The 12,986-nt window shown below is 38.7% G+C and overlaps 1 protein-coding gene across 1 annotated transcript; it reads left to right on the plus strand.

The window, feature by feature from the left end:
- Positions 1–339: 339 nt before the first annotated feature.
- Positions 340–3,164, plus strand: LOC104921057 (transmembrane protein 233). The gene is made up of 3 exons (XM_010733490.3): positions 340–804; positions 1,350–1,484; positions 1,754–3,164. Exons 1-3 carry the CDS (start codon positions 619–621, stop codon positions 1,763–1,765), a joined length of 333 nt encoding a protein of 110 aa, XP_010731792.1. The 5' UTR covers positions 340–618; the 3' UTR covers positions 1,766–3,164.
- Positions 3,165–12,986: the final 9,822 nt, after the last annotated feature.

Raw genomic sequence — 12,986 nt, forward strand, 5'->3', positions numbered from 1 at the left:
CATATAGAATAAATCTTTGACTTTCAGAAAAAAAAGGTACAGTTGCCCCTGGTTTTGTCAAGTGTAGAGAAAAGCTACAATGACAAGACATTCAAAATATACCAAGATAGATGTGCAAGGAGGAACTAATTGCCCTGGTTCAAGTGTCTTTTAATCTGAACTGTGACAGTTTGAGACCAGAAGAGATGATACCGCAGACTCTGATCCTCGAATGCTTTGAATACTTCACTGTGTTAATATTCACGTTACATAGCACTGAACTGTTGAGGATAATTTACGTGCATCAGCATGTTGTGTGTTTCTGTGAGGTGTCTGGTTGTAAACAGAGTCTCTGGGCAGGGTCCTGGATGGAGGCCAGCAGGGTCAGTGATCCTCTCTGACGTCTCTCCTGCTCCCTCTCTCCTCACAATCTCATATATTTATTTTTTCCGGCTTTGAAAAGAGGACTAGAACCAACACAACAACATATCAGAACTTACAACCAGACTTTTCTTTTGAACTTCTTAAAAGTTGGACTTTTGTTCTTTGAAGCTTATTTGTATGTTGCTTGTAACTTTTCACCTTCTCTAATTTGGATGTTTTTCACCCCCTGACTGTGTGTCATTACTGTGAGGTACAATGGCTCTTGCAGTGCTTAATCCACAAGTGAAAAGTTCCCTCAGTGGGAGTGCTTTTTTTGACCGCGGTTCTATAGAGGAACAGGGAACTCCACCTCCGCTCCGTAGCTACCTTTGTTTGACTATTTTTACCTGTTTTTGTCCTGCATACCCTGTCAACATTGTGGCTCTGATCTTCACTATCATGGTAAGCAAGAACTGAGCATGCAATATAATGTATATATATTTCTATGTATATCATCCTATAGTATGCAGATGTATTGCTTTGAATCATTCATTCTTTTCTGGGTATTTGATGTCTTTCAGTGCCACAGTGTCCTCACATGTTGCGTTGTGAGTCAGTGTGTTGGACACTAAGATGTAACCCAGTCACAAACACCTGCTCTGCCCATCAAACACACCCACTTCCCATGTTCCATTTTGGAAAATGAAACAAAATGTCCAGGGTGCAAACTGATGATCTGAACATTCAGTTAGTGAACAGACCTCAAACCAGATTGTAAACACTGTATTGTGTTACCACTTAGCTACTGGTAATCTGTATGCGGGCCTGCTGTGTAGTTTTAAAGAACACAGTTACATGTGACACCTGAGATAGTTTCCAAAATTTGGTGAGTTTAAGTAGCTCACTTAACAGCAAAGGAGGTATTTTCAGTGAGTTTATAACTGTCACAGTTTTAAAAGTATAATCCTCAAATTTATGGATGTGTAACAGTGATTTCTTATTCTCAGTCCAGGAACAGCTATTATCAAGGTGACTACGAGGGATCGAGGCGGCTGGGCAGGAATGCTCTCTATGTTGCTATTGCCTCCATCATCATTGGCCTTGTCATCATCGCTACCACCTGCATCGTTCATTTTACTACTGTAAGACACACACCTAGGATACACACACACACACACACACACACACACACACACACACACACACACACGCACACATACACGGTGTGGAAGTATAATCATATATATAATCTGTAGTGAATCATTTTACAAAACAAAATATATTATTACATTGTATCATTCTTTTCTTTAAATTGTAAATTTGAGATTATGGTAGATTTCTCTCTTGTGGGTATCAACCACTTTCTTTAAGTGAAGGTCTTTTGTTTAATGTACGTCTGTTTGTGTTGCAGATGGATTTTTAGTGCTGTGAAAGTGGAGGAGTGAAATAAGACACTTGAACAGAAAACTCTGGGTGATGATGTCTGATGGGGGCTCAGGTGGTTGGTTCAAACTGCACCATCTGCCAGTGAAAGGACTCCAGTTTGACTCATGTTTACGTCAATACTTCACTTTCTCTTCGTCTTCTTCACATGAACAATCAAGGACTATAAAATCTTGTGAATGTGTACATTTCACTGATTAATGTCGATGATGCTTTCACTAAAAAAAAGGCAGCTTTCTACAAATGTGCAGGGAATTCATGGTTTAGAGCTAAGTTTTTTTGTTAGGACATAAACCCGATTTTAGCTTTAAAACATTACTAGTCCAACATAACGACAAACGACCTATAACTTAATCAGAACTCAAACTTCGATGGTGGATTGCAAACCAATGGCAGCAGCAATGCCATCTACCGCAGTACAGTAGATGATTGCTGTGCAAAAAAAAAAAAAAATTCTAATTCATTAATGACATAAAACAATAGACACAAATAATTCTATTTGGTATATTTCATTATATTATTTGCAATATAATATCACCATAGCAACATATCATAATGCATGTTTTCATTCGGCTGTCCTGGGCATTACGTCAGCCTTTGTTTTTCCTGTGCCGACCAGAAGATGTTGTCCATCTGCCGTCTACCGTCTGCCTGAATGTGCATGAGTACAGCATTAGTCTTTTCACTGACATTGTTACTCTTCTCCACTTGTGCTGTTGCTACAAAAGTTTAGTATCATTTAGTATCATCCTCTAATGGTTATTTAGTTTTTGTTAAGTCTTTTTTGTTCAGATGTGTCTCTTGTGAGCTTCCTAACTAAATTGTTGAAGTGTCTTTTAAACTGCAAACTGCTAAACATGTTCACACAATTTCTATCTTGTTACCGTCAGAAATATGTTATTCCTGCTGTCATGTTATCTGACTAGTACAGTGTTTCCTGTGTGGTTAAACATGTCACGACACAGAAGACTGTCAAATCTGGCATCAAAGCTATGACATAAACGCACCCTTTGAGAAGACACCTGTTGTCTACTCTTTTTAAATGTTCACAAGGATTAAATGCACAATTATTACAATTAGTTACAGAAACAGACTCTTGTCTGACAGCTTATTTGAAATATTTTCAATGAGTTGACTCAGAAACCTTTTTGAACACTGAATCACAACCCGGCTTGCTGGGAAATTTCCTTGGAGTTTGATATGTCATACTATACCCCCAGCTAAATATAGAAGACTTCTCCTCCTTGTTGCAGGTTGTCCAGCATGTCACATGGTCATGCAGACGTGACCCTGTTGTGAGTTCACCGAAACATGGAAAAAAGTGTCATAAAAGGTGGAAGGAAATAAAGTGATCCGGTTCAAGCGGCATCTCACTTTTCAAATTGTTGCTATTCAACAATGCTGTTTTTCACACACACATATATATCTATATATATATTATATATATATATATATATATATTATATATATATAATATATATATATATATATATATATATATTATAACTGCTTCATAGAGCCTAAGGACATACAAATTACACATACATGCTGTACATAAAACAAAATGTACTGTCAAACCAGTCTTCTGCATGCAGGTGTAATTCAAAGCAGTGCCTCTGATGTAACAGGCCCTGCTGACAAGTTTAATCAGTTATTCTATTGCACTTGGACAAATTAGCTTTGGCAAAAATCTTGTACTATTATTTCCCATTACTTGAAAGAGAAATACAGCGTGTTTGTAGTGCCACCTCTTTGATGTCACACCAAAGCAAAACTTGAGAGAACAAGATGAAAAATGAAATGAGTGCAGGGATTAGGCGACTTGAAAGCACTTCGTAAAATTATCGAGGGATCAAGGAGACTTTATGACAGGAGACTGATTACCTCCGTCTACATAAAGAAGCTCTTTTGTATTGAAAATTCACACAAACAAAATGAATTAAAGTTATTCATGCTGCATTATAGGAAATGATTTTAGGTTTATTTGTTTTTTTAATTCTGTACCTGAATAATAAATGCTCTTTTCTAGCTTGCATTCACAGCATTAACTCACCTGAAGCTGTGTTGTTGTGTTGCTTGCTGCACTGTAGCCAATATATACACAGGGCACTCCATGACTCACATGAAGTGCTCATAAATAGGCCACTCAAACCAGCTGCTTTCATTAGCACCAGATAGAGCCTCCATACATACATATCCCATGACACATTCCTCCCAGGGAGCCGCAGTTGATCCAGTTTGAATAAATGAAAGAGGATAACTGTGGGAATGATGGAGAGCACGCAGGAAACACACACATGCATTGAGGTATTAAATTAAGACTCCCCAAGGATTCACTTATCTATAGTGACAACATCTTTTCTTTAATGTCATTCTGTTTGACCCGTTTTATTTTTCTAAACTGTGTTTTATTCAAGCTACATTAATTAGCCCCTTGATTTAGAACAAGATGTGGACAAAACATTGATATATTACTTTATAGAATTGCTGTTGCATTAGCATTAGCATTGATTTGGAGTTGTATTTGGCTCCATCTTACAAAGTCTAATATTTACTCTTGTTTTTGGTCACCTCCTGAGGTAAATGTCTGACTGTTTAGCAGCTGAATGCTCCACAATGTTCACCAGCTAGAGGTCAATGACATTGATTGCAAAATGTGTTTATGCAAAGACATTCAATTTTGTCGAGTTTTTAGGAACAATTACGGCTACAGATAAAAACAGTGACTTGTGCTTGAACCTGGAATACATTTCTTTGTGTGCAGGTAAACATGGAGCTTCACCGGGTTCTCATTTGAACTTTATTTGCAGTTGCTAAACTATAAGTGACACATCTCTCAACACGACTAAAGTCTGAAAAGATGTCATTTAAGGATAGAGGTATTTAAGATGGTCAATCTGTATGTGCGAGCAGAATATTCCTCAGCAGATTTGAATTCAGTCAATTACTCCTGGAAAGTTGTTTTTAAAAGAAACATGAAGACGTTGGTGCAATGGAAGAAAAGAATAAAGAGCTTATATTTCAAAACAGACCCCTGCTTAATTTCTTTGCTGCTTGGTGCTGGAGCAGATAGTACACAATGACTTTGGCAGGCCTGAAAACCAAAACAACAAGCTGAAAGATGCTAAAACGATTACAGCAAAGAGCTGGTGTGAATTGCAGAATTAGGTGACAAATACCTATGGGCTCATCCCTGCAAGTGATCTACTTAACATGAATTTAGTTATGTGCTCAATCGTTGATATGAAAATACTGATTATAGCAGCTTTAAACCCAACAACTAAGTTTCTTAGGAGTGTTGTGCTAGGTACAACATGGCCATTACAGTTATACTGTGTGACATCTATGAATACGGCCAAGAAAACTCTCAAGAATACTGACACTGTTTGTTTTTGTTGCTGCAGCGGGTAAGTGAATATCTCTGACAGTCATTTAATAGGCTGTCATCATGTATTTTGAAGCTGTCTGCTGTTGAGATTCTTTCCATGCATTCATAATGTCTTAACACAGCATTTCGACACTGATGTCTATTGCTTATGTCAACTCCCATCTTTATCCACTTGAAGTCATGCCCACTACTGATTGTTTTGGATGCTAATAGCTGTTCGAGAAAAACCTGATTTATGTGATATGTTATTTAAAAGAATCTCATTAGTTTTGGTGTGATCCAACAGAATTTTTTGGACTAAAACGATTAATAAATCAAATAAATGTTATCGATCAGATGGATTTAGTTTTAAGGTCCAGAGTGTAGGATTTAGTGTCACCTAGCGGGGAAGTTCCAGATTGTAACCAAATGAATACTCCCCCATGCCTCACCCTCTCCTTCCAAGCATGTAGGAAAAACTATGCCTGACAAAATTCACATAAAAAGCAAAAGGCCATATCTAGATTTTAGTTAGTCTCCTCTGAGCTACTGTACAAAAATGGTGGTTCAACATGGTGGACCCGCCCTCACTGTACATACATACATAAAGGGCTCATCTTATATTCAGGTGATTATACACTAATGAAAACATGCTAATGAATTCTGTATTCCCTTCCTGCCAATAAATACTCCTAACACAATGGACCTTTGATTGAGGTTTTACATCCAGACAAAGGGACACCTGAGGAGTTAGCTGTGTTCAAATGAATTATTCTTAAACCTTTAAACTTTTTCAAAGTATTTTGGGTTCGTCTTTAGGCCTGACGTCAGGAGGAATACAAGATTTTATACTGATTACATAACTTACTGCTGCTTACAATTATAGTAAGGGCCATGCATTTACTGTACACACACTGAACAGCCAGTCAGTGATAAATCATGGCCAACAAGCTTTTCAATCACTGATTAATAAAAAAACAAATAGACAATGAAAAGCTTTAATTAATTAGATACACATATTTTTCTCTTTTCTCAGTGTTTCCTGTTCGTTGGTTTTGCATTAAATTCAAACGTTTCACCCTGTTGTAATCACAGTCTATATTTAGAAGTCATTGTATCAAGTGTAAACTGTGAGACATGTTCTGCAATTTCTCCTCTGTATGACAGAAATGACCTTTGAAAACACAACGTGGTAGAAAAATCTGTTCCACAAACTGGGTCATGATATACACATTATGTGAAAAGTCTGGATGATTCATCTTGTAGAGTATATAGTCATCACACATGCAGTATGATGGCTGTTAATACTGTACAGAGATGTATTATACTGGATATCATATGCTAAATTCGTATATGCTGGACACCTAGATGAGATGGACTGGACATGCCAACATCAACACACTCCTGCTCTACTGAGACTTTACTGAATTCAATTTAATGATTTTATTGAAAGTGCACCCACTCTAGAAACAGATTTTTTCCCCCTGTGAATCACATGTCCTGCAGTTCTTTGGTGAGACGTTATTCTCATCAACTTTAATTGTGTGGGTGTGATTCAGTTGGAAGGGTTGTTCCCTACAGCCGGTGATATCTGCAGTGGTGTGTGCTGTGCTGGGGGAGATTACCAACACTGCAGTGTAAAGACAACCAGGCTTATCTGTGGGAAGTAAAAGGAAATGAGAGATGAGTGCAAAATAACTGAGTTGTGTGCTGTGTGCTGTTTTGGCTGTACATTAATCAACAATTGTTCTTAAAAGGCAGATATACTTAGTGAAGGTTTATGTTTACATTTAGTCAGGCAGTGGATTATTGGGCAGACAGGTTTGATATGCACATCCCTACGTGTTACAATTTTGTACTTAGTGATAAAAAGCCCTTTACTTAAATAGTCAAGACTGTGAATAATATTTTTTTAAAGGGTTCGATGGGAAGTACAGCGTATATTCATATACAGCAGTGGTTCTTAACCTTGTTAGAGGTACCGAACCCCACCAGTTTCATATGCTCATTCACCGAACCCTTCTTTAGTAAAAAATAAAATATGATTTTTTTTACTGGTGCACAAAATGAACCATGCATTAACATCACCTTGTTCAAATAACAAAACCAACACAGTGCATGAACTCACAACAACTTACCTCAGTGTGACTTCTGCTGTTGCCTTTGAGAGACCAGTTCAGATATGCGTGGCTTCACCTTGGCAAGTGCCAGTCTCATGTCATTTTCACAGCAAAGTCTGTTCCTTTTCTTAGTTTTTATGTCCAGCATCCTCGAAAACGATTGCTCACAAAGATATGTTGTAACAAATGGTATAAAAAATTCCAGGGCGGAGGCTCCACCGAACCCCTGAGACCGACTCACCGAACCCCTAGGGTTCGATCGAACCCAGGTTAAGAACCACTGATATACAGTATGTGATGGTGAGAAACCACATGAACATGACTGATATCTTTAAATTCATTTCATAAAGGTCAAGTTGATATTGGAACTTATTTTTTTACTGTTTTGTTGACTGATAACTTTTACACAATAATGAACAAAATACAATTTTTTGAGAATATTTGATCACATCAGTTCATGGTGGGAGGTCAATGACATTGATTGCAAAATGTGTTTATGCAAAGACATTCAATTTTGTCGAGTTTTTAGGAACAATTACGGCTACAGATAAAACAGTGACTTGTGCTTGAACCTGGAATACATTTCTTTGTGTGCAGGTAAACATGGAGCTTCACCGGGTTCTCATTTGAATTTTATTTGCAGTTGCTGAACTATAAGTGACACATCTCTCAACACGACTAAAGTCTGAAAAGATGTAATTTAAGGATAGAGGTATTTAAGATTGTCAATCTTTATGTGCGAGCAGAATATTCCTCAGCAGATTTGAATTCAGTCAATTACTCCTGGAAAGTTATTTTTAAAAGAAACATGAAGACGCTGGTGCACTGGAAGAAAAGAATAAAGAGCTTATATTTCAAAACAGACCCCTGCGTGTGTTGTTTCCTGCAGTCTCAGCAAACTAAAGTTTCAGCATCTGACTAAATCTGGCAACAAAATAAGTGTGAAGGCAAGTTCCCCTCCCACATATTTTCAGTGATTTTAATAATCGTTCCACAGGTGTGCAGAATTTAGATTTATGGCTACCAGATGACAGATCAAAGTCATATTTTCGGCTCTGTTACAGCCGTGTGCAGTTTCTTTTTCTCTCTCTTCTTCTGTCTTTGCTTCTGGGAAGCTGTCCACTGTCACATTTTGAGAGCTAACAAAGAGTCACAGTATGACGCACAGGCATGGTAGCAATAACAGATTCTCTCTCTCAAAGTAATAAATGAGTTTGATCCCATATCGTGGCATTTTGAGTTGTGTGTGTGAGAGAAAGCCAAGGTGACACTTTCACAGGATGTCAACATTATAGCCTTATGTGTTTTTTTCTGGTATTACATTAAGTTGTTTTGTCATTAATCACAGTTTATATTAACACTTTGTAATGCGATTGATGACCTTGAGATGTATATTACCAATGGATATTTCTATCTTTGCTTCACACCCAAAGGCTCACTGGAAAACTGCATATTTGTGGTTTTTTTTCCTGTGACGCTTGTTAGCCCACAAAGTTGTTCTCCGAAGTCAATTCAAAATTAGAGCCTGGACCTGTCTACACCTGCCAGTAATAATATTTTTGGCCTGTAGAGGGGCCTCAAACTAAATGTCCCATGTTTGCCCTAGTACTGATGATGCTTTCCACCGAGTTTAAGAGTAAACACATGTATTTATGGGTATAAATAAGCGGATTGTATATTAATGGTTTTCTGTCATCAGAAGTTAAATCAGACGCACAAATACAACACCTGCACTATGTTTGTATTGAATACATAGCTATTTATATGGAGTGTAAAGACACAAGCAGGTTGTATTAAGACATTTACATCGCACCAATAATTTATTACAACTTCATAAACTGATATAGAAAGAGGAAATTAAGAAAGCATTTTAGTGCAATAGTTCTCAGGTTCCTCACTTAGTAACTTGTTCATGTTTGCTGGTGTCAGGCTTGACAGAGAGTAACTGTAGATAAAAATGTGAACAGTTTTGACTTTTTTATTTACATAACAAATATTTCTTCGCCGCCCTCCTTCTTGTGCACCAGCCAGATGTATCTTTGTGGCCTTACACAGAGCATGTTTTGTCAGATATTCTCTCTCAAAAAACGTATAAGTCGGAGCAACTAGAGCAAAAATAAGATCCCACTAGAGAGATCCCTGTGACTGACAAAGAAGGATCATCAATCTACCGCAGAAACCTCAGATGAAAACAACCCGAGTTATTTCGTTTGTGACAGAACATGATCTCCCCGTGGAACGGGTTTGTGTGGGTATACTGTACATTCCTCAAATGCTGCAGTACTAATTGTTTCCCTCTCTGCTGTGTCAGCTGCTTTTCGGTCTTGAGGACATTACTTACTGGAAACCCTGACACACTGATGATTCTGCAGTGATATTAGATATGAAACATGTCTTACATCAATCAGAGCTTAAGGGTAGGCGTATGTGGTGACTTTACAGAGTTTAAACATGCAGTCTAGTTTATTTCCCATTTGTGAGCCTGCAATAATGCAAATGTATTACCATCTTAAAACCTCATATAAAACACTCTGACACACTGCCCATGGGTGTCAGGACTATCTAGTCATGAAGCACTATGAAGGGTGCATCATTAGAAGAACAGAAGAAGGAGGAAGGGTGGGGCTGGAGGAAATGGGAGCAGCATCAGGATGGAAGACAAGGAAAAGTTCCAATTTTAGAAATTGTATAAACTTGCTTTGTACCTTTCTTATTAAACAGAACTCCCTTGACTGAGGCTTAATTTGGCTCTCTCTCATAATAGCTCTGCATGCCTCCCTCTGTTGTGTTTCACAGCTGAAATAATTTGTTTGGCCATACTCTGCACTGCGATGTGAGGCCAGAGTCATTGTTTTTGTCTGACAGGCGGCTTTGCTTGTTCTCCGTAACAACCTCCACAACCCCCCACCACTCCTGTCTGCAGCAGTAGCAGCAGCCCTGTGTAATTACATCCAACCGGTTCCCCTCTCTCTTCCCTACGCTTGATATCACTGCTGACATCCACTAGCACGGCCCCTCCTCTCCCTCTCTCTCTCTCTCTCTCTCTCTCTCTCTCTCTCCCTCTCTCTGCTACTGGGGAGCTCGCTCACAAGCAAGTGTGCAGTCCTGCCTCGTCTTCAGTTGTGTGTGCGGTGCAGCGGAGCAGATGGAGAAGGGAAGGAAGAGGGGGAGACAGAGGCAGAGATGAGAGGAGGGGAAAAAGAGTGTGGCAGACAGCTGAAGAGGGAACTGTTATCCATGAAACAGTGGGATATTTATTCAGAAGACAAACTGTTGGCTGTGGGGTAAGTGAGCAACTAGTATAAATCTTAAAGACTTTGCTCTGGCTTGTGACAGCACACACAATTCAGAAGTCTTACCAGACAATAGGAAAGATGTTTTACCTCAGGACGGGAGGCAACCTCTTAAAGTGTGACATAATTAGACACTAAATAAAATCATGAGATCTCTAGTTGCGATTACTGCATCCCAAGTTTTAAATTGTTTGTAATGAATAACAACCCTCCTTAATACTCTTAAGAGTGAAAGAAAGGAGGCTCCACTCCACCTGAGGGGTGAAGGCTGCACCAAAGCCAGATCAAGCACTTTATCAAATCCACTTGTCACACTCTGTGGGCAGGCAGGTTTCTCATCACTGTGTTAATATGAAATTCACTGAGGCAGAAGAATCAGATTAACACGATCAGACTGACTGAACACAGGTGATTAGGAGTCTACGTGTGATAGTACTGTTTTTAGTTTCCGAACAGTTCCACGAGACATGGCTGTGCGTAACAGCAGTGCATAACGCTGAACAAGAGAGAGAGAGAGAGAGAGCTTTAAGGATTTTTCTTATCGCACATGAAGTCCAATTAATACTCAACTGCCCTGCTGCAGATTTGATTTACCCCTGTTGTTTTTATGATTCCACATCAAAAGCCCAATCAAGCTTATTATTATCACTTCAGAGATGCTTCTTCACACCCTCTCATATAATGCTGCTTAAATACAAACTGCTGCCTTTGCTAAAATGATCAATTCTTCTAAATGACATCCTTAATTTTACTGAATTTCATCAAGCATGATTTGCTGTTGTGTGTCTTTAGTGCATTGCAACAAAATCTCAAATCATTCACCTGAGAATTTATTTAATCAGTTCTCAGAGATAGAGATAGTTTTTAGTCTTTCATTTCTACTGAATCTAACCAGTCAGAGTAATCAGCAGTTCTTTTTTCTGAAGTTGTAACTATTCACACGAGTGCTATTCCAATGTTAATTTATGAATATGTTCATTTACCAAATGGGGAAACTATGGCAGTGAATTTTCAATCTAGTTTCTGATATTGTGCATTTATATTAGCATGTAGTATGTCTGTACTGCAGATGTTAATTTGAAACATTATGAAGACAGATGCGCACACTGGGTATGTAGATGTGTGTGGAAGAGTGGGATGGTGCCATGCAGCATCTGTTTGGAGCAGAATTTGGGCTGATTTTGGTGAATCAGGTTTTAGTAGTTGAATGCTTGCAGGGCTCCAGCAGTGCAGGTGGAAACGGAGATGAGATTAGGAGGAATCCATTATCACACCTGGTGTGTCTTAGGAATTGGTTTAAGGCTCGTAACAATCACAAACATCGATATTATCACTTTAAATGCAGTGCTAGTGACAGTTGTGGTAATGGAGTGGAGAGTTCAGATCAGCATCTTAAAAGGGGAAGGCTGTGTGACAGTTGTATGTGTGAAAATACAGCAGGCTATGAAGGCTGTGTGCTTCTTTTACAGCAAACTAATGGCAGATGTGTGAGATGTAGTGATCTGCTTTGAAAACGCACATTACTTCCGTTACAAACTACAGATGGAGCAAATATCTGCTGCCTTCAGATGGCTATATAATCAATCTACTGAAAGGGAAATCCTTCATATAGCCTACGCTGGAATATTGTTTTATTTGCATTAGTTTGTGGTTATTCGATTCAACGCAACTTTATTAGGAATTTGCACCGTGTGAATACAATACCAACTTAAATAAGTGCAGTTATGGATGTAAGATTAATGTGTTCACTGACTGACACAAAGCTTGTTCCTATGTTCCATCTCCTAGTATGATTGTGTTCAATTATTCCTAATTGTTCTATTTGTTTCTGTCTTACAGACACTGGTAGGCATTTACCGGAATCACAAGCAGTGTTTTGACCTAGACTACTGTGAAATCAACACAGTCACAATCATCTCCAGGAACGGCTGCGAGGCTTGTATGTATGTATGGTGGAGTCGTGGTGTGTCACCCTAAAGAAGCGAAAAAGAAAAAACAGAGCCTTGAGGGGTAAACATTCATCTCTGCAGTGAGAGGTACAGGCTCACTTTCCTGCTGTTGTTGAATCTTAACATTCAGCAAAACAAAATGTGCATCTCGCCAAGGAACACTCCCATTTTACAGTCATAATACATATTCATTTTTTCACCTCACAATACCTAAGGCTGTATGATGAGAATACTGTGCGTTAAGTCAAGACAAAACATTCTCTAATAATGAACATAAGGACGTCATGGAACCAACTTAAAATCTGATATTTGAGGTGACCAACCCTGGACACTGCAGGCTAGTCGTCATCATGGATTCTGAGGAGAACATGACAGGACTGTCCACAGCTGCATTGGTGGCCATTGCCTGCAACACATTTGTTGCCATCCTCCTCCTTCTTCTCTGTTTAATCATCTACCGAGCCTGCATGGT

The sequence above is a fragment of the Larimichthys crocea genome, chromosome VI, assembly GCF_000972845.2.
Source record: "Larimichthys crocea isolate SSNF chromosome VI, L_crocea_2.0, whole genome shotgun sequence".
In the NCBI taxonomy this organism is placed as follows: Eukaryota; Metazoa; Chordata; class Actinopteri; family Sciaenidae; genus Larimichthys; species Larimichthys crocea.